Genomic DNA, 22,781 nt, shown 5'->3' with positions numbered 1-22,781 from the left:
TTTTTTCTGTCATTTACTTGAATTCAACCCTATCTGTGTTTTAGATTATTTTCCCATTCATATTTTCTTTTTTTCATGTTGTTTTTTATCTCCTTGTGAATCCTACCGATTTAGACTTCACTGGCTTTTAAAGTAACGTAGCAGAAACACAGTCTCAGTGAGAAGGGTCCTGGGGTTCCTCGGGATTTGAATGTAGAATTTGTATGCGGGAAATCAGTGTGCACTGAATTGTCATTTGTATCAATTGGATTGAGTGTCAGTTGTCACTTGTGTCCATGGTAACCAACACCTCCCGGCCGCCTGGGCTTGCCGGGTCAACTAAGCTGCAGAGTATTTCCGCAGAGCACAATGCGCATTTTCAACCCCAGACGTTTTCATGAGGACGGACCCGTTTTGTTTTTTTTGTCCTCGTCCCGTGACGTGTCGCGTTACAGGAATAATCCGTTGTGTGTCAAACATCATCAAACGGACACGCACGGCAACGAACATTGGCCTTCACAACCGAGAGAATGAGAGAAACAAAGAAAGAGAATGCTAGAAAGAAAAAAGAAAGTTGATTCAAGAGTTTTGATTTGAACATTGAAACACATAAAATGCGAATGAAAAAAAAGAAATATCTTCAACGTAGGCCTCATACAAAACATTTATATATATTTTGTATGAGGTATATATATATCTCAAGCTAAATGTATATCTCAAGCTAGATGTATAAATCAGATAATGTCCGACAATGAATGTGTTCGTCGTCATTTTATTCTAGCAATTAACGGTAGACACGATAATTGCTAGAGGTGGATAGATGTTATTTTTTAACAATGTGGGTTCCTTGTCCATTTCTTCATCCTCTTGGATACTTGCACTCGTGTGTCTGACAGACATGGCAACAACCCAAATGTCTTTAATAAAATTCCTTATAATCATTATTATTATTTATATTGTATAATCGTTTTAATAATTATATAATTAGATTTTTCAGGTAGGCATCGGACTATTTTTTCTTTGCCGTTCAGATTTGAGACCGTTTGTTTCTCACTCGTTCATACCGTTATATTTGTTTTGCTCAAGACGACAATTAGGGAGAGAAAAATGGCGTAGATCAGAGACAAAATGACGTTTTGATGATGAGAAGCACGTTAGACCACGAAGTGTTTCCGACGAGACCACACGCACAGACATCAGGTATTGTACAGCGCGAGTTCAAGTCACGCCTCATCACTTTAAATAGCGGGGACGTTACCAGTGTCTATCACTTCCCACACTGTTCACCTGCGAGAGGGATCTGAGAAGAGGAAAATAACTAGGCCTATTACCATCCACCACTGAGCCGCAGTATCTTTAACACAACTTGTACTCCCAATCTATTCGTCTGATTATTAAAAATCAAATAAAAGACAGGTAGGTAATGGAACCTTACTACTAGGCCTAACTCTGAGAGATAGCCTGTGAGATTAACTGTGAGGCACTAGTATGAAAAAATACAAACCTCAAGTTATGATACCTGAACCTAAAATGTTTTACTTTGTTTTAATTGCTAAATGTAATTCGACCAACTCGTATGATATTAATCCAGTGATATCAGTTTATAATAATTTGTGTATTACTACAATGTAGTCTTTTATTGTGTTTACCAACACACAGTTATGATAACATTATATCTGGTATAATTAATACAGCCTACGATAGGCTAATAATTATAGAATGATAATCTTAAAGTATATTTTCAGAGTGGTCAAATATGTCAATTTTTTGAACAGATTGAGATTCTGGGCTGTAACCACCATCCACCTTTGAATTAAAATAAAGAATAATACTATTCTATGTGATACATGCACAATATGAAGAAAACTATTTGAAATGCTGCAAACAATGTTTCATATTTTAAGTAGGCTATCTTATTGTTAAAAACTTTAACTGAAGCACAGACTATAAACCCTGCCTCTTGACTAACTTTAACTTTACCCTTTTTAGCCATGGGCCAGAGTCTCCTCTTCTCCCTGCTATTGGCACTTACAATTGTGCCAAAAGCCTCTATCCAGAATACGACAATGAGCTCTACAACAGCTGGATCGACTGCTAGTACCCCAATGATGAGCTCAACAGCAGCTGGATCAACCGCCAGTACCACAATAATGAGCTTGACAACAGCTGGATCCACCGCTAGTACCGCAATGATGAGCTCTACAGCAGCTGGATCAACCGCCAGTACCACAATGGAGAGCTCTACAACAGCTGGATCCACCGCTAGTACCCCAATTATGAGCTCTGTAGCAGCTGGATCAACCGCCAGTACCACAATAATGAGCTTGACAACAGCTGGATCCACCGCTAGTACCGCAATGATGAGCTCTACAGCAGCTGGATCAACCGCCAGTACCACAATGGAGAGCTCTACAACAGCTGGATCCACCGCTAGTACCCCAATTATGAGCTCTGTAGCAGCTGGATCCACCGCCAGTACCACAATGGTGAGCTCTGCAGCAGCTGGATCCACCGCCAGTACCACAATGGTGAGCTCTACAACAGCTGCAACCCCCTCTACTATCGCAGCTATAGACCCTGCTGCTACCACTATGATTGGAACTACCCCAGCTAGAGCCACTGCTACTACCACTACGAGATCTACAGCAGCCTCTACCAACGCGACGGGACCAACCAATCCCCCTGTCCTGGTCTTCGACGGCACGGTAGAACGTCTACCCGTAAGTATTCGCAACACAATTTACTTCAATAACATACAATTGACTGAACTTATAATCAATCAAATAGCCTACGTAATGATGAGTAGGAGCACAAAGAGAACATCAAAAATAAGACTGATAATAACCCCGCTCTTATCAAACGGTTTGCGCTCTAATCAAGTCCTTTGTCCCGCTGTCATGAAAATACAGAGCCCCATCTCCAACGCAGGCTGCGGCAGTTCCCTGCTTTGTGCCGGAGAGCCGGAGAGTTGTAACCCATCGATGGCTGGATCCTGTTTCTTTGTGGGTACCAAACGGACTGCCGGACAGAACTTTGAGTTCAGCCTCTCTGGAGAGTCCGAAGGCTACATAGGCTGCACGTTGTCAACCGACAGCTCGTTGGTAAGAAAAAAACTCCAAAGGCAGCTGTTAATTAAACAGGCCAATTAAAGTCTACATATTTGTGCCATTGCTAACGTTCTGTCTGTTTGTTTGTTCTCATAACAGGGAGGAGGGGATATTACCTTCATTTGCGCCAACAACAAAGGGAACCTCAAATTCATCGGTGCTTCGCTTGACAATGGTGCTTTGAGTAGACAATCTGTAAGTTGAAGTACTTTTGGCACCTGGAAGTTCCACTTAATCCTAACCCCCCAACTGATTATCAATACAAATGTAAATATCAATACATTGTCTGGATCTCACTCTGCCTCGTTAGGTGAACGCAAACTCGGTGAAGGGTCACATCAACGGAACCACAATCCAGTGTACGTTTAAAGCCACCGTTCCCGACGCCACAGCCAGAGGGTCGGCAACGTCCTTTGCGTTAGCTGTTGTCAGTGGAACCTTCTCGCCTGGTAAGCCGTTCAAGTCAAGGCCACACAAAGCTTCACACCAACAGACTTTTAACAAACACACATACAAAACAACATACAGTGTCACACGATCACATGACCTGCCAACGCTTATACTCAACCGTGTACATGTTCTTAACCAGACACAGATGAACTTGGAGCTCCTGAGGTCAAAGTCCAGACAAAAGTGCTGGACATAGCAGACACCAACTCCAGCACCTTAAGCATCCTCAACGTGGTCACACCTGGCGTAAACAGCGGCCGGCCAATCCACCAGGCACTGTCAGAAGGTAGGCACACTAGCTCGGCTTCCTGCCGAATCACTAGCTAAACTGCCTGCTAAACTACAAGCTAGGCCGCCCGCTAAACCATAAGCTAGGATGCCTGCTAAACCTCTAGCTAGGCTGCATGCTAATCCATTAGCTAGGCTGATCGCTAAAAAACTAGCTAGAATACCCACTTAATCTTTTGCTAGGCTGCCCGCTTAAGCACTAACTAGGCTGCCTGCTAAACCTCTAGCTAAGCATTTTCAACCACAGACAATTTCATGAGGATGGACCCATTTCGTTTTTGACCTTGTGCATCCCGTGACGTGTCGCGTCACAGGAATAATCTGTTGTGTGTCAAACATCATTACACGCACACGCACGGCAACAGACCGGTCCCTCACAACCGAGGGAATGAGAGAAACAAAGAGAATGCAAGAAATAAATAATGAGTTGAATTGATTTGAACATGAAAACACATCAAAATGCGGATCTTTAGGGGAAAAGTGTGGCAGCTAAACTTCTAGCTAGGCTGCCCATTAAACTCTGAACAAGGCTACCAGTTAAACCTCAAATTACGATGTCTGCTAAATCTCTTGCTACACTCCAGGCTAGACTTCTAGCTAGGATGCTCACTTTACCTCTAGGTAGGCTGCCCGCTAAACTGCTAGCAAGGCTATATCGCTACAGTGTTTATCTGCATGTCCTTTTTTTTTTTACCAGTTAATATACAAGTTGCCTTGGCCGAGCAAAAGCAACGTTTTAATCTATTTATGAAATAATCTCATCTCTTTCCCTCTCTTGCCTCCTTTTCAGCTCTGCTCATCATCATAGCGACCATGGGACTGGCCTTGATATAAAGCAGCTTTGAAACGGTATAAATTGATAAAATACATGTGGAAATACAATCCATAGAATCCAATTATTTTTATTTGATGAACAAAGACGTTCATTTCATTAGATACTTCTTTATTTTTTTACAATTAGTAAAATGCCTCAAATCGTTTATTTAATCAAAGGATCATGATAAATACAGCCCCATGACGAAGCCTGAATGTTAGCCTTAAAGAAAGAGCTATTTATTTTTCTTACAATTATGCCCTTTTTTTTGCCTTTGGGTGAGAGATGAGTTTTGTGTATGTTTCGACACATCTATATGTGTACTCTATGTATTGTGTTCTTCTCAGACAAACAGATTATCAGGCACTGAATCAATGTTTGTCCACTCTCTCTTCGTTGAATGATGCCACTGGATGGCAGAAACGATACTGGCTTGAATGCTGAATGAAATAGTGATTGGTTATTATCTCAGCACAGGAGGAAAGTGATTAAAGTTATCACTGCATATTTTAATCTTGCTCACAGAATGAACAGGCATTCAAACACTGCTTGTGTCAGTTAATGCACTGTGTTGCGACTTCTAATATGTTTTGCTTTGTTTGAATGTTAAATAAAATAGCCTAGACCAGTCAACTAGATTCTGTTCTTGCCTACTTTGTACAATAAACCTTTTTAGGAAAATATGTGCGGGAAAAGTAATGCAAACTTGCTTTACCTTATTTCTGGTCATACATGATGATTGGGCCTATGTTGGATTTTCTTACAGGCTAGAGAGACAAAGTAGGCCACGGTCAATATTGCATTATGTTATTGATTAAAAGTTGACATTGTCCTGCTCTAAAAGCCTTGTTTGCCTTGGTAGAAACGTTTCTTTAATGTATCAGCTCTTAATCCAAAAGATAATATATAAATACCGTCTAAAAACTCTGAGTTTTTTCATATGATTTTTCATATTTGCAAGTTGTTTGCCAACTTTGGATATTCCTTTGAAAGTCTTTACGTTACATTTACTTAGCTTTTATTCAAAGCTACATGCTAACTTTTATCGAAAGCACATGAGACAATTTCAAGTGCTACATTACACACAATGTAATCATGGGCCAACATGCACTCAAAAAATAATGTCTGTCTGCAACAGCAGAAATGTAGGGTTTCAGCTTTCCTGATGTCAGTGAGTAGTTTGTTCCACCATTGTGGAGCCAGAAACGCTAACAGTTAAGATTTTGTAAAGCGTGATGGAGCAGCAAGCCGGAAGACAGTCATTCAGCCTAGTCGTCTGGCTTGGGGGTGTGGTTTAACCATGTCCTGAATGGAGGATGGGGTGGAGTAGTTTGCAGCACAGAATTCAAATACCAGTGACTTTCATCAGATTGGACAAACCACAAGGGCAGGGTGCGGAGGAGAGATGCAGTGTGGGATAACGGGTTGGCTGCACCATTCTAGATGAGTTGCAGAGGATGAATTGCACATGCTGGCAGACCAACCAGAAGTGAGTTGCATTAGTCTAGTTGCAAGATGACAAGAACGTAGAGTCTAGACCAGGGGTGCCCAACCAGTCGATCGCGGTCTACCAGTAGACCGCCGACAGATCCCAAGTCGACCGCGAGGGGTGAAGAAAAAAAATAAAATATATATATTTTTTTTTTAATAAAATAAAATTTGCGCGGGACATATACGCGCGGTAGCGCATGCGCTGTCAACAGCAGTTGAAAGCCGTCAACAGTAGTTACACACTCCTAAACGTTGGCATGGCTGAGGGGAAACGAGCTAAGACCTACCATTTTCACCCTGAGTGGGAGGAAGATTATTGATTATCGTTGAGAAAGTGCCGTGCGCAGACGGAATGAAACCCCCACTGAAGTCGTCCCCCCCCCCCCGCCGCTCGAAGGTAGGTTTGCTGGTAGATCTCGGGAGGTTGGCTACTTGAAAAGTAGATCTTGGGTCAAAAAAGGTTGGGCACCCCTGGTCTAGACCAACACTTGTTTGGCCCTCTGGATGAGGAACAGAATCTGTTCCTCATCCAGATGGCCAAAAAAGTGAGGAGGACACATCTGATGTGTCCTCCTGATGTTGTTGAGAATTAATCTGCAGGAGCTGGTTGTCAATATTGATGGAGAGGTTGTGAATGGGAGATGCCTACCTTGGCAGGAAGAGCAGCTCAGTCACATCCAGATTAAATTTAAGGTAGTGTGTCCACAACCACTGAGAGATGTCTACCAGACATGCAGAGATTCTTGCTGTGTGGTTTTAGACAGTGGAAAAGACAGAATAAGTTGTGTTTCCTCTGCATAGCTGTCGTAGGGAGACCAAGTGAGTAAATAATAACAGATGGGACCCAGAAGAGAACCATGTGGGACCCCAGTAGTGAGACGACAAGGTTCAAACACAGATTCTTTCCAGGTGACCCTGTCAGTGCGATCCTTGAGGCAGGATGTGAACAGGGAGAATGCAGAGCCTGAGATTCCCAGTTCTCTGAGGGTTGAGAGGAGGATCTGGTGGTTCACTGTGCCTAACAATTAACGTTAGACACACAGGAGGTGAAATTTAACCACACGTTATTGCATCTAGCAGCAGTAACATTGAGGGTTGTTCCTTGCATTGGTCCATTCCTTCCACTGCTTCATCTCCTTGGATACTGGCAATTTTGGGTTCTGTCAGACGTGCCGAAAACACAAATATCTTTCATATAATAATAATCATTGGGGTTCCTACAAAACACGCAGGAACCCTATTGTATTCGTTATCCGAATATGGCTACTAATAGTATAGCCATGCCAAATTTCAAGTCTATATCTGAAAAAATAAAAATTAGATGCATTTGTTCGAAGTGGCCTTTCTGAACCACGGCCTCTCTCCAAAGCAGGCTCGGCCTAAAAGTGGTACAAATGTAGTGTCGCAAAGGTCAGTTTGGATTTTGACACAGTATGCCTAAGAAACATGGCTGGTGATTGTTTTGATATGTTTGACTCCGGTAAACCAGTTTTTAGGGCATACCAATGCCATATTACCATACCAACCAAGCTCACCATACCGCCACGTACGAAAAACCTCTATTTCTCAAAATATACTATTATCTACCATACATATTCTATATGTCCATGTAGTGTAGTAGTATTGTGTCGGCCACATGACCATGGGGTTGTTGTTTCAAGACCAATCGCAAACAACGATTCTGTGAAACGTGTCATTACATCCAATAATAATGTATACTATCAGGCTTTCATTGGGCCAACATACTCGTCAAACATTAGGACCCCGTCATGGTTGCTACCAACTTTATGTATTTTAATTAAATTTCAGCTAGGCCTAGGACTATGTTTTTGACGCCTCCATTTGAGTCGGTTTCTTGTCCATTAGTCAAACAGGTTGGACCGTATTTTGCTCAAGACAGCAATTACTGAGAGGGTAGGTTTTTTCTTGGGAGGTTGACAAGAAGCCCGACACATTCTGCAGACCCTGAAGTGTTTCCAATATGCATTATGCATGAGAGGCCAGGTCTTGCAGAGCGCGATTTCAAGTCCCTCCTCATCCCTTTAAATAGCGGGCCCGGTTCCCCTGTCCATCACTTCACACTGTTCACCTGAGAGAGGGATCTGACCGAGGAAAATAACTATAACCGTCCAACACTGAGCCGCAGTACCTTGAGCACCAGTGTCTTTTACTTCGAATCGATTCAGACGTGTGATTTAAAAAGAAAAGAAAAAATACAGGTAGGTTAACAAACCTTACTACTATCTCTGAGATGTTGGCCCAACTGTTAGACACTAGCCAAAGTGAAAAATACAAAGCATGCGTTTTCATTACTTAACTTTATATACTCCAGTTTCATTAGGGGTCCGCTGCTTGCTCCGCTATTGTTTCTTTAACGTTTTTTTTCCCCTCAAATTCTGTAAGTCATTCTGCAGCCTATACCGTATGTTCGAAAACACTTGAAATCTTCAGGTATGGTTACCAATAACCCCCACTACCCATAAACCCAAATTGGTGGGACTGCCCCCAAAGGTGGCGCTATTGTAAAAAATCATGATATTTCATCATCATATTTCTCCTCACCAGATTGACCTGGACTCAAAGTTCTTTCATATTATTAATCTCTAGAATCAGATGCATCTATAAAACCCTGGTCTTTTGCTCTAAAATCGTTAGATTTTCCCACAATTTCATAGAAAAGCCAAACGTCCACAGTCTCAGCCGGTTTTGCCTACATGAACATTTTGTTATTGTATAGCTACAGCTATACAATAACATAGGGCTATTATTAGCTGGATACCGTTAACAGTGAAACATTCTCTGGATGTTTTTTTGCACTGTTTTCCTGATGTTGTGTGCTTATCAATAGACATTTTTGCGATGTGAATGAGGCTTCAAGCAGTTCAGGAATGTCAGTGGCTCAACGAGATAATGCCGTGTACTGGTGATACTTTAGCCTGGATACCAGCCTGAACTCCGCCCACAAAATTTTTGGTCTGGGAGATTCAGTCTGGAATTGAGCTAGTTGGGAGGTATTCAAGGCCTCGAAAAAGTGATCTGACCAATCAAATTGTAAGGGCGGGCTTTATACGTTGATGGACAGATGATACACATTAACGTAATCAACCACGTCACCAAAGAGCGCTCAGTTCGAATTCGTGTTCAACAAACATGGCTGCCGCTGGAGAGCTAAGAAGGGTAGATTCTGCCATTGAGTCTGTTTTAGAAGACCTCGACAGCGCCTTAATTCTGAAAGAGGAACAGAGAAACGCAATCAAGGCGTTTGTAGATGGAAAAGATGTTTTTGCCGTGCTTCTTTTTCTACTTCTTCGAACGTGCGCTCAGTTGAGTTAGTTTGAGAATAGCTGTGCGTCGCACAACATACGTCACATACTACGTTGCTCTGATTGGTTTTAGGTCTATCCAATTGAGCGAAGAGGCATTTTCCTTCCTGGTTCCGCCCTATAATCACAGCCCAATGGTTCGGTCTCACTCATATTCTGACTAGAATTATGAGTATGACATCGTCAGGCTAGTGATACTTAGGTTGAGTGTTCGAATCCTGATTAGAGCATTATGAACAAGCTGAACATGACATCCTGTCATTGCCAATCATTTAAGAAACACAACATTGAACACCACCTGAAATTCATCAGGCAATCAACATTCCGGCTCATTAGTTTCCAAGAATCGGACTGCCAAGACACAGTATGGCATTAGGGGGAACTTCTTCGTTAACCATTTTTCCTTCATAATGAACTCTGACATATTAATATTTCTTCCGTTAGCGTTCTTGACATCAAATGTTTAATTTACCCAGAATTTCAAAGATTTTTCAGGTATTTGCTTGAAAGCCCTTAATTCATTTGAGAAATGTTTGCTTGGAGTTTTCTGGATGTTGTGTGCTTATCAATATACATTTTGACCATGTGAAGGAGGCTACATTTCAGGTTTGTCAGTGGCTCAATGGGATAATGCCTTGTACTGGTGATCCTTTGAGAGTTTGAATCCCGATTAGACAATTATGAACAAGCTGAACATGACATTCGGCCATTGCTCTGCAGCCCAGTCACCTGAAAGCCGAGGCACAGTATGGCATTAAGGGGAACATCAACATCTTTCCTTCATAATTACATGTCATATTTATATATCTTCCATTATGTGTTCTTGACTTTTCATTTTCCTCGGACCCTGTTAATTACCGCTTAAGGTTATATTTTTTATTGTTTTTAATTGCTAAACATAAATATTAAACGATAGGCCTACTAATATGATATTAATTTAGCGATTATTGATTTATATGAATTGGTTTATTACTACAATGTCTTATATTGGGTTCGCCTACAGAGTTTTGATAATACAACATCTGTTAGAATTAATACACATTAGGCTTATAAACATTAAGGGTAAAGTCATTAAACATTAAGGGTAAAGTATATTTTCAGCGTGGTCAAATGTGTCCATTTTGGTCATTCAAATGCATTGAACCTGCTGTTTTTTTTTTTACATTTGGTTGAGAATCTGAACTGTAACCACCAACTCCCTTTGAGTTAAATTTGAGAATAATACCATGTTAGGCAATATAGAAACAATATGGAAAAAACAATTTGAAATGCCAACAGTGTTTCAGAGTTAAAAGGAGGCTAGTTCATGGTAAAAACTTACAAAAGCAAAAGCACAGGCTATAAACCCTGCCTCTCGACTAACTTTAACTTTACCATTTCTAGCCATGGGCTGGAGTCTCCTCTTCTCCCTGCTATTGGCACTGACAATTGTGCCAGTAGCCTCTACCCAGACAACGGCAATAAGCTCTACAACAGCTGGATCCACCGCTAGTACCACAATGATCAGCACTACAGCAGCTGGATCAACCCCTAGCACCCCAATGATGAGCTCTATAGCAATCGGATCCACAGTCAGTACCACAATGGTGAGCTCTATAGCAACCGGATCCACCGCAAGTACCCCAATGATGAGCTCTACAACAGCTGGATCCACAGCAAGTACCCCAATGATGAGCTCTACAACAGCTGGATCAACCCCTAGTACCCCGATGATGAGCTCTACAGCAGCTGAATCCACCGCAAGTACCCCAATGATGAGCTCTACAACAGCTGGATCCACCGCAAGTAACCCAATGATGAGCTCTACAGCAACCGGATCAACCCCTAGTACCCCAATGATGAGCTCTACAGCAACCGGATCAACCCCTAGTACCCCGATGATGAGCTCTACAACAGCTGGATCAACCCCTAGTACCCCGATGATGAGCTCTACAGCAGCTGGATCCACCGCAAGTAACCCAATGATGAGCTCTATAGCAACCGGATCAACCCCTAGTACCCCAATGATGAGCTCTACAGCCGCTGGATCCACCGCAAGTACCCCGATGATGAGCTCTACAGCAGCTGGATCAACCCCTAGTACCCCGATGATGAGCTCTACAGCAGCTGAATCCACCGCAAGTACCCCAATGATGAGCTCTACAACAGCTGGATCAACCCCTAGTACCCCAATGATGAGCTCTACAGCAACCGGATCAACCCCTAGTACCCCGATGATGAGCTCTACAACAGCTGGATCAACCCCTAGTATCCCGATGATGAGCTCTACAGCAGCTGGATCCACCGCAAGTAACCCAATGATGAGCTCTATAGCAACCGGATCAACCCCTAGTACCCCAATGATGAGCTCTACAGCCGCTGGATCCACCGCAAGTACCCCGATGATGAGCTCTACAGCAGCTGGATCCACAGTCAGTCCCCCAAGGATGAGCTCTACAGCATCAGGATCAACCCCTCCTAACCCAATGATAAGCTCTACAGCAGCTGGATCAACCCCTAGTACCCCGATGATGAGCTCTATAGCAACCGGATCCACCGCAAGTACCCAAATGATGAGCCCTACAGCAGCTGGATCCACTGCAAGTACCCCAATGAAGAGCTCTATAGAAACCGGATCCACCACAAGTACCCCGATGATGAGCTCTATAGCAACCGGATCAACCCCTAGCACCCCGATGATGAGCTCTACAGCAACCGGATCCACCGCAAGTACCCCAATGATGAGTGCTACAGCAACAGGATCAACCCCTAGTACCCTAATGATGAGCTCTACAGCCGCTGGATCCACTGCAAGTACCCCAATGATGAGTGCTACAGCAACAGGATCAACCCCTAGTACCCTAATGATGAGCTCTACAGCCGCTGGATCCACTGCAAGTACCCCAATGATGAGCTCTACATCCGCCGGTGCCACCGTTAGCACCGCGGCAACGCCTGCTGGCACCACGGCTAGCACCATTGCAACGTCTGCCGTAGCCACCTCTATGGCAGCATCTACTAAAACCCCAGTTGAAGCTCTACTGGTAAGGCTTTGTCTAATCTAGAACAAATACAATCCACTTCAATTCCATACAATTGACTGAAACTATATTCAATCAAATAGCCTTGATAATAATGATTAAGAGTTGAAAGATTATAATATCATAACACTTTTTTTCCCTTCTCTTCTTAAATTGTTTTTCCCTCCGTCTTCAAAATCCAGACGGCCATCTCCAGCGAAGGCTGCACCAAGACCCTGCTTTGTGCCCAAGAGCCGGCGAGCTGCGACCCATCGGTGACAACATGTTACTTTGTATCCGCCGAGCAGACTGAAGGCCTGAACTATGGGTTCAGCCTCTCTGGAGAGTCGGAAGGCTACATAGCCGTCGCGTTGTCAACCGACAGCTCTTTAGTAAGAAAAAACTCCAAAGGCAGCTGAAAATTGCACAGGCCAATGAAAGTCGACATATATTTTTGCCACAGCTAATGTTCTGTCTGTTTGTTGGTTCTCATAACAGGGAGGAGGGGACATCACCTATATTTGCGCAAACAATGAAGGGTCCTTCGAATTCATCGGTGCTTCGCTTGACAATGGTGCTTTGAGTAGACAAACTGTAAGTTGAAGTACTTTCGGCACCTGGAAGTTCCACTTAAACCAAACCCCCCAACTGACTATCAATACAAATGTAAATATCAATACATTTGTCTGGATCTGACTCTGCCTTCTTAGGTGACCGTGAACTCGGTGAAGGGTCTCATCAACGGAACCACAATCCAGTGTACGTTTACAGCCACCGTTCCTGATGCCACAACCAGAGCACTGTCTACGTCTTATTCTCTAGCCATTGTCACCGGAACCCTTTCCAGTAAGTCAATCTGGTCAAAGCCACACAAAGCTTCACATCCATCCGCACATCCAACACACACACGAACAAAACAACATACAGGATCAAATGATCACGTGACCAGAAACCGCATATCCTCAACTGTACATGTTCCTCACTAGGCTCAGGTACACTTGGAGTCCCCGTGGCCAGAGTCCAGACCCCAGTTCTGGACATATCAGACGCCAGTTACAGCCCCAGCACCCAAACCACAGTCTCAACTACCGTGAGCACCTCTAGTAATCTGGCAACGCCTGCCGGATCCACGGCTAGTACCCCAATGATGAGCTCTACAGCATCAGGATCAACCCCTAGTACCCCGATGATGAGCTCTATAGCAGCTGGATCAACCCCTAGTACCCCGATGATGAGCTCTATAGCAACTGGATCAACCCCTAGTACCCTGATGATGAGCTCTATAGCAACCGGATCCACAGCAAGTACCCCAATGATGAGCTCTATAGCAACCGGATCCACAGCAAGTACCCAAATGATGAGCTCTACAGCAGCTGGATCCACAGTCAGTACCCCAATGATGAGCCCTACAGCAGCTGGATCCACTGCAAGTACCCCAATGATGAGCTCAATAGCAACAGGATCAACCCCTAGCACCCCGATGATGAGCTCTATAGCAACCGGATCCACCGCAAGTACCCCGATGATGAGCGCTATAGCAACAGGATCAGCCCCTAGTACCCTAATGATGAGCTCTACAGCAGCTGGATCCACTGCAAGTACCCCAATGATGAGCTCTACAGCAGCTGGATCCACTGCAAGTACCCCAATGATGAGCTCTATAGCATCAGGATCAAACCCTAGTACCCCGATGATGAGCTCAATAGCAACCGGATCCACCGCAAGTACCCCAATGATGAGCGCTATAGCAACCGGATCAACCCCTAGTACCCCGATGATGAGCTCTACAGCATCAGGATCAACCCCTAGTACCCCAATGATGAGCGCTATAGCAACCGGATCAACCCCTAGTACCCCGATGATGAGCTCTACAGCATCAGGATCAACCCCAAGTACCCCAATGATGAGCTCTATAGCAACCGGATCCACAGTCAGTACCCCAATGATGAGCTCTACAGCAGCTGGATCTACCGTAAGTACCCCGATGATGAGCTCTATAGCAACCGGATCCACCGCAAGTACCCCGATGATGAGCTCTATAGCAACAGGATCAACCCCTAGCACCCCGATGATGAGCTCTATAGCAGCTGGATCAACCCTTAGTACCCAAATGATCAGCTCTATAGCAACCGGATCCACAGTCAGTACCCCGATGATCAGCTCTATAGCAACCGGATCAGCCCCTAGTACCCCAATGATCAGCTCTATAGCAACCGGATCAGCCCCTAGTACCCCAATGATCAGCTCTATAGCAACCGGATCAGCCCCTAGTACCCCAATGATCAGCTCTATAGCAACCGGATCAACCCCTAGTACCCCAATGATCAGCTCTACAGCAGCTGGATCCACAGTCAGTACCCCAATGAAGAGCTCTACAGCAGCTGGATCCACTGCAAGTACCCCAATGATGAGCTCTACAGCAGCTGGATCCACTGCAAGTTCCCCAATGATGAGCTCTACATCCACCGGTGCCACCGTTAGCACCGTGGCAACGCCTGCTGAAACCACGGCTAGCACCATTGCAACGCCTGCCGTAGCCACCTCTACGGCAGCATCTACTAAAACCCCAGTTGAAGCTCTACTGGTAAGGATTTGTCCAATCTAGAACAAATACAATCCACTTCAATTCCATACAATTGACTGAAACTATGTTCAATCAAATAGACTTGATAATAATGATTAAGAGTTGAAAGATTATAATATTAAAACACTTTTTTTCCCTTCTCTTCTTAAATTGTTTTTCCCTCCGTCTTAAAAATGCAGACGGCCATCTCCAGCGAAGGCTGCACCAAGACCCTGCTTTGTGCCCAAGAGCCGGTGAGCTGCGACCCATCGGTGACAACATGCTACTTTGTATCCGCCCAGCAGACTGAAGGCCTGAACTATGGCTTCAGCCTCTCTGGAGAGTCGGAAGGCTACATAGGCGTCACGTTGTCAACCGACAGCTCTTTAGTAAGAAAAAACTCCAAAGGCAGCTCTGTCAATTGCACAGGCCAATTAAAGTCGACATATATTTGTGCCACTGCTAATGTTCTGTCTGTTTGTTGGTTCTCATAACAGGGAGGAGGGGACATTACCTATATTTGCGCCAACAATGAAGGGTCCTTCGAATTCATCGGTGCTTCGCTGAACAACAGTGCTTTGATTAGACAAACCGTAAGTTTAAGTACTTTTGGCATCTTCGAAGTTCCACTTAACCTTAACCTCCCAACTGTAAATCAATGCAAATGTAAATATCAATACATTGTCTGGATCTCACTCTGCCTTGTTAGGTGACCGTAAACTCGGTGAAGGGTCTCATCAACGGAACCACAATCAAGTGTACGTTTAATGCCACCATTCCTGATGCCACAACCAGAGCACTGTCTACGTCCTATTCTCTAGCTATTGTCACCGGAACCCTGTCCAGTAAGTCAATCTAAGCATAGCCACGCAAAGCTTCACATCAATCCGCACAATCCAAACCACACACAAACAAAATCACATACAGGATAACATGATCACGTGACCAGCAATCGCTTATCCTCAACTGTACGTGTTCTTCACTAGGCACAGGTGTACTGGGAAATCCCGTGGCCAGAGTGCAGACACAAGTGCTGGACTTATCAAATGCCAGCTCCAGCACCAGTATCCTCACCACGGTCGCAACCACCACAGTCACAACCACCACAGTCGCAACCAGTACCGTTGCAAACAGCGGCCGGCCAACTCACCTGGCACTGTCACAAGGTAGGCAGACTAGCAAGGCTTCCTGCTAAACCCGTAGCTGTGCTGCCCACTAAACCACGAGCTAGGCCGGTATCATAAAGTATCATAAAGTCGGCGTGGGTCGTTACCATCAGGATAACACGCCCCCCTCTTTCCTAAAGCTTTCAGCCCAGAATGCTTTTTTTTAAAGACGTAGTGTTCGAATTCCAGCTGAGACATTGGGCTTACTGGCTCTTTTAAGTAGCCACTAGTCTGATTATATTAAAAGAAAGTATTTAATTCAATTACTCTAGCTAGGCTGCACACTAAACTCTAGCTAGGCTGCAAACTAAACTCTAGCTAGGCTGCAAACTAAACTCTTGCTAGGATGCACCCTTAACTCTAGCTAGGCTACCAGCTAAACCTCAAGTTAGGCTGCCCACTAAACCTCTAGCTAAGCTGACCATTAAACCTCTATCTGTTGGCCCGCTAACTGCTAGCAAAGCTATATCCGCGTTATCTGCATATCCTTTGATTCACCAATTAACATACAAGTTGCTTCGGCTTTGCTTTTAAGTAGCAACTAGTTGTCTGATAATCTTAAATTCATTGTTTTAAAGTAACGATGAAATAATCTCATCTCTTTTCCTCTCTTGCCCCCATTTGCAGCTCTACTCATCATCCTAGGGACCATGGGCCTGGCCTTGCTATAAAGCAACTTTAAGAAGTGACAAAAACATAATTGTGAAAATACAATCCTTAGCATCCACAATTTTTTATTTGATGAACTAAACATTTACATTTAATTAATTAACTACATAAAAAAAAACTTTTGACTGTTTGTAAAATACTTCACTTTTTTTCTATATTCAGTTCATTAATGGAGGATTTTGTTAATTAAAGGCCCATGACGATGCCTGTCAGTTAGCCTTAAAGAGGGAGCTATTTATTTTTCTTAACAATTATGTCCTTTTTTTTAACTTGGGTTGAGACATGACTTTAGTGTATATTTCAACACATCTGATTGTATGTTTCATGTATTTATTGTGTTGCTCTCAGACAAACAGGTTATCGGGCACTGAAACAATGTTTGTCCTCTCTCTTCGTTGAATGATGCCACTGGATGGCAGAAACGATACTGCCTCTAGTTGCCTCATTGTCAAATTGTAAAAGCAACCTTTTTTAAATAATGGCTTTGTAATGTGATTATGAAATATTCTCCTCCCTTTCCCTCTCTCGTCTGCATTTTTATCTCTGCCCATCATCATAGAAGCCATAGGACTGGCCTTGTTATAAGGCAAAGACTGGCCTTGTTATAAGCCGTATAGCAGGCAAACGCCTGCTATACGGCTATTTAATGTCAAGACTATGAATGGGTTCATTAAAGGCAAAAGTGTAATCGCCAACAATGCTCAATTGGTCATTTGATTTTGTATTTGTCGATTTTAGGAGATCTCTTCAGTTTTGACCGTACAGAAAAATATATCCAGACAGAAATATATCCATATCTAGACATAGATACCAATGTAGAGTTTTGTTGATGGCTGGTTTAGGCAGCCTCAACTAACCCGAATCCTCTTGACAGGCTCTGGGGCTGGGTGGGGCTGCACACCTGTGACACATTCAATAATCAGGGCACACAGGTTGAACCAGCCATCACCACACATGCTCATGGGTAGCTCTGACATGCCAATACGGAGCACCTTCCCTGACTGACACTTCTTCCAACTCTGTTGTTGTTTTCAGGTTACAACAACCACAACCACAACAACAACAACAACAACACACTCATTAGGAACTCTGCCTTGTCAGTATTCAATACCTGCTCTGCATGCACCAAACCGTCCAATTCTACAATAAACCAGTTTCCCACAGCATCTGCCTTTGTCCTGGTATCAGGCTATTGAATGCAGACAGTATTTTAAATGACTGTTACATTCCTTTAACCTTGATTATTAATATGAGCTATGACGAATGTTTTATTTAATTGACTGCTGCCCGTTGTTTTCTTGTACTGACCTATGAACGCTGATCTGTTGCCTCTGACATATAACTGGGCCTAAAAAAAAAAAAAGTTTGGTTCCTGTTGGTTGTCAGTTGAGGTCATGGGTAGGTAGGGAATTTTTTTTATTTTTTTATTTTATTTTTTCCAGCGGCAGCGAATGATAGGTAGGTTGTTTTCATTGAAAAACGAGAAAATTCGCTCATCCTTGTACAGAATGAAGAGGTGCTGGACCAAAACGTGATTTTAGTTTGCATCAAAAAATATATATATATTTTTTTATTTATTTTTTTTATAAAGCTCATAAAATAATTTGGGTCGCACATAAATTGACAGGGTCGGTCGGAAACCGGAACCAAACAAAAAATTTTTTTAGGCCCTATCTTGTTTTGTCTGAGTATTCTACTTTTTTAAAGTTGTGTGTATAGTGCTGCAAATGAAATGCCCTTCTTGGGATGAATATAATTGTCTGAATCTGAAAAACTGGTCATGACATAATTTGCCAATGACGGGAATTATTGATTTAAAAAATGTCAAAAAATTGGCAAAAGGAAGCAAGAGTCTTGGGATGTTTACCATCAGGAGGATGACAAAAGGTTTGACGTAGTTGATAATCCGGAATTATTTCCACCACGCCTCATACACGCAAGATCAGGTGTTATCCACAAGATCAAGTTCCTCCTTCTTCCTTTAAATACCGAACACAGATCCCCTGTCCATCCATTCACAGACTTCAGACACCTGCAAGAGAGACTTTAGGAGAGGAAAGAAATCTTTTCCAGCTGAGCCGGACTACCTTAACCCCACTGTTACTCTGAATTGATTTGTACGTGTGAAAAAGGAAACTGGTAGGTAAACCCACTTAATGAGGCTACTAACTGAGTTGTACTAACTATAAGGCACCTTGTGTTCTGAATCCAATACCAAAGATAATGTGTCCAGTGGTTTTATTTGCTTAATGCAAATGTAAAATAATAGGCCTACGTATGTGAGGGGCTAAATCCAGTGATATCTCTTAATATAAATTTGTTTATTCCCAAAAAAGTAGGCTAATGTTGGGTTCGCCTACACACATGTTGTAATAATACATGTGGTATAACTAAACCAGCCTACGATATAGAATAGCATTTTATTATAGAATAATAATCTTCACATTAATCATTTATAGTAAAGTATACTTCAAGCAAGGCCAAATGTGTACATTTAGGTTATTTTAAATGCATTAAATATGGGATCAATCTGTTGGTATTTTCAAAATTGTGTAATTTTTTAAGAGGGAGATTCTTTGTTGTAACCAAACTATGAACCTTTGAATTAAAATAGTTTGAGAACAATCTGTTCTAGGCGATACAAGAACAATTTGAAGACAATTATTTGAAATGCTAACAAACGCAAAAAATGGCAGCACTGGGGCAATGTCTCACAACTTTAACTTTACCATTGCTAGACATGGCCGGAGGAATGCTGTTCTCCCTGCTTTTGGCACTGACCATTCTGGCTGGAGCCTCTAGCCAGACCGCAACCACCATGGCAGCCGCAACCACCACAGCCCCCGCAACAACCACGGCAGCCGCAACTACCACCGCAGCCGCTACCACCACAACAGCAGCCGCAACCACCACGGCAGCCGCAACCACCACAATGGCAGCCGCAACCACCACGGCAGCCGCAACCACCACAATGGCAGCCGCAACCACCACGGCAGCCGCAACAACCACGGCAGCCGCAACCACACCGGCAGCCGCAACTACCACCGCAGCCGCAACCACCACAACAGCAGCCGCAACCACCACGGCAGCCGCAACCACCACAATGGCAGCCGCAACCACCACGGCAGCCGCAACCACCACAATGGCAGCCGCAACCACCACGGCAGCCGCAAAAACCACGGCAGCCGCAACCACACCGGCAGCCGCAACTACCACCGCAGCCGCAACCACCACGGCAGCCGCAACCACACCGGCAGCCGCAACCACCACAATGGCAGCCGCAACCACCACCGCAGCCGCAACCACCGCCGCAGCCGCAACCACCACCGCAGCCGCAACCACCACCGCAGCAGCAACAACAGCGGCCGCAACCACAACGGCCGCTGCAACCACAACAGCAGCAGGCGCAACCACAACAGCAGCAGGCGCAACCACAACAGCAGCTGCAACCACGACAGCCGCCACAACCCCAGCAGCCGCAACCACGACAGTCGCCGCAACCACAACGAGTCCACCTGTACTGACATCCAACAGTACGGTAGGAAGTCAATTGGTAAGTGTTTCACCTAAATAATACACTACAATGACAGAAATTGTATTATGTCATGTAGCCTAAATAACAATAAATTAGGAAAAATAGAAAAATCGGACACATAATAATAATAATAATTACCCGCACTTATTAAATCATTTTTCCCGCCGTCATCAATCACAGAGCCCCATCTCCAACCAAAGTTGCAGTAGTTCCCAGCTCTGTGCCTCACAGCCACAGAGCTGTGACCCATCGGTGGCTGGACCCTGTTTCTTTGTGGGTGCCAGACGGACTGCCGGACGGAACTTTGAGTTTGGACTCTCTGGACAGTCCGATGGCTACATAGGCTGCACGTTGTCACCGGACATTGCTTTGGTAAATAACCCTGACAATCGCACAGATCAATTAAAATCGACTTATGTCTGCAACATTGCTAATGTGCTGTCTGTTTGCTGGGTCTCATCACAGGGAGGAGGAGATACTACTTACGTTTGCGCCAACAACAATGGAAGGGTCGAATTCATCGGAACGATCTTTCAAAACGATCAATTGATTCGACAAACTGTAAGTTTAAGTTCATTCGGCACCTGAAAGTTCCACTTAACCCTAACCTCTTAACTGTCAATGGACGTGTTGATATCAAAACATTGACTGGCTTCGACTCTGCCTTTTTAGCTGAATGCAAACTCGGTGAAGGGACGCATCGACGGGAACAGAATCCAGTGTACGTTCGCAGCCACTATCCCTGATGCGACAGCCAGCAGGACGCAGACTACCTTTTCGTTAGCTCTTGTCACCGGAGCATTCAACCCCGGTAAGCCAATCGAGTAAAAGCCCAAGAAAGCTTCACACCAACGCACACACACACAGACATACACACACACACACACACACACACACACACACACCAAACAGGATCATATGATCACAGGATCTTCAATCGCTTATCCTTAACTGTACATGTTCTTAACCAGCCACCAACGTCCTGGGAGCTCCCGTGCCCAGAGTCCAGACCGGAAGGGTGGAGCTGGGCAACCCCAACTCCAATAGCACCAACCTCATCACCTCCGCCGGCGGCAGGCCAACCTACCAGGCACTGTCACAAGGTAGGCGGACTAGCAACGCTCCCTGCTAAACCGGTATCTGCATGCTAATCCATGAGCTTGGCTGCCCTCTTAATCTCTAGATAGGCCTGCCACTTAAGTGCTAGCTAGGCTACCAGCTAAACCTCAAGTAAAGTTGCCCACTCCAGTATGCTGCAGGCTAGACTTCTAGCTAGGCTGCCCACTTAACCTCTAGCTAGGATGCCCAGTTAACCTCTAGCTAGGCTACCCTGTTAACCTCTAGCTAGACTACCCTGTTAACCTATAGCTAGGCTGTCCACAAATCCACTATCTTAACTGCTAGCAATACCTGCTTCAGCAGATATAGTTGCCTAGGCCTCACTTTAAAGTGGCCACTAGTTGTCTGTTAATCGTAAAAGCAACGTTTAATGCAATTATGAAATAACTTAATCTCTTTCTCTCTATTTTCAGCTCTGCTCATCATCCTAGGGACCATGGGTCTGACCTTGCTATAAAGCAGCTTTAAGAAGTTCCAAAAGTAGTAAAAACCTACATTACATATATTAACTACATCAAAAATATATGAACAATTCGTAAAATACTTTGTATTTTTCAATCCTCAGTTCATTAATGGAAGGATATTGTTAATTAAAGGCCCATGACGATGCCTAGAAATTAGACTTAAAGAAGGAGCTATTTATTTTTCTAACAATTTTGTCCTTCTATTCCATTGTATGTGTCATGTATTTATTGCGTAAGTCTCAGACAAACAGGTTATCAGGCACTGAACCAATGTTTGTCCCCTCTCTCTTCGTTGAATGATGCCACTGGATGGCAGAAACGATACTGGCTTGTATGTTAAATAAACTTGCGATTTGTGATTATCTAAGCACGAAAATTAAGAGCAGAATTAAATTAAGTTAATTCTGCTCACAGGAAAAACATGCATTCAAACAGTGGTGGTATGATCCGATTGTTATGCACTTTGTTTGTTTGTTAAATAAAATATACCTATACCAGTCAACTTGATTCTGTTCTTGCCTACTTTGTAACCACGCTTTACCTAATTTCTGGTCATTACATGATGGAATGGCCTATATTGGATTATTTTACATGCTAGACTAGAGCAACCCGATCTCTTCAATCAAGGTCATGACCATTCAAGGTGATAGGTGGTATGCATCTGCGCTCCACACAAGCTAATTGGAAGGATGGGCTTATCATCTGTCATCTAATGCAGCGGTCCCCAACCACCGGGCTGCGGCCCGGTACGCGGGACATTCCTAACCGGGCCGTGGGTTAATAGGCTACGACATGAATAGAAAAAATAAATTAA

The 22,781-nt window shown here is 43.9% G+C and overlaps 2 protein-coding genes across 7 annotated transcripts; both read left to right on the top strand.

Annotated features, from left to right (window-relative positions):
• The first annotated feature begins 1,215 nt into the window (after positions 1-1,215).
• Positions 1,216-17,328, top strand: si:cabz01007794.1 (ice-structuring glycoprotein). 6 transcript variants are annotated; one of them, XM_060076708.1, is made up of 12 exons: positions 1,237-1,395; positions 1,755-1,819; positions 10,836-12,475; positions 12,655-12,843; positions 12,950-13,045; positions 13,162-13,297; positions 13,438-15,035; positions 15,215-15,403; positions 15,512-15,607; positions 15,724-15,859; positions 16,001-16,180; positions 16,808-17,328. In XM_060076708.1, the coding sequence occupies exons 3-12, from the start codon at positions 10,838-10,840 to the stop codon at positions 16,849-16,851; spliced, it is 4,302 nt and encodes a 1,433-aa protein (XP_059932691.1). In that variant the 5' UTR covers positions 1,237-1,395; positions 1,755-1,819; positions 10,836-10,837; the 3' UTR covers positions 16,852-17,328. The 6 variants fall into 6 exon arrangements, with proteins under 6 accessions (XP_059932693.1, XP_059932694.1, XP_059932691.1 ...); XM_060076709.1 differs by lacking the exon at positions 1,755-1,819; XM_060076710.1 differs by lacking the exons at positions 12,655-12,843; positions 12,950-13,045; positions 13,162-13,297 and having other exon boundaries at positions 1,216-1,395; positions 10,836-12,432; positions 13,520-15,035.
• Positions 17,052-22,166, top strand: LOC132445730 (GATA zinc finger domain-containing protein 14-like). The gene is made up of 7 exons (XM_060035845.1): positions 17,052-17,057; positions 19,652-20,402; positions 20,565-20,756; positions 20,850-20,945; positions 21,057-21,195; positions 21,356-21,487; positions 21,917-22,166. Exons 1-3 carry the CDS (start codon positions 17,052-17,054, stop codon positions 20,591-20,593), a joined length of 786 nt encoding a protein of 261 aa, XP_059891828.1. The 3' UTR covers positions 20,594-20,756; positions 20,850-20,945; positions 21,057-21,195; positions 21,356-21,487; positions 21,917-22,166.
• The last annotated feature ends 615 nt before the right edge of the window (positions 22,167-22,781 follow it).

Source organism: Gadus macrocephalus, chromosome 17 (assembly GCF_031168955.1).
Source record: "Gadus macrocephalus chromosome 17, ASM3116895v1".
Classification (NCBI taxonomy): Eukaryota; Metazoa; Chordata; class Actinopteri; order Gadiformes; family Gadidae; genus Gadus; species Gadus macrocephalus.
The sequence above is the reverse complement of the archived record's forward strand: the minus strand, read 5'-3'. Positions and strand labels throughout refer to the sequence as shown.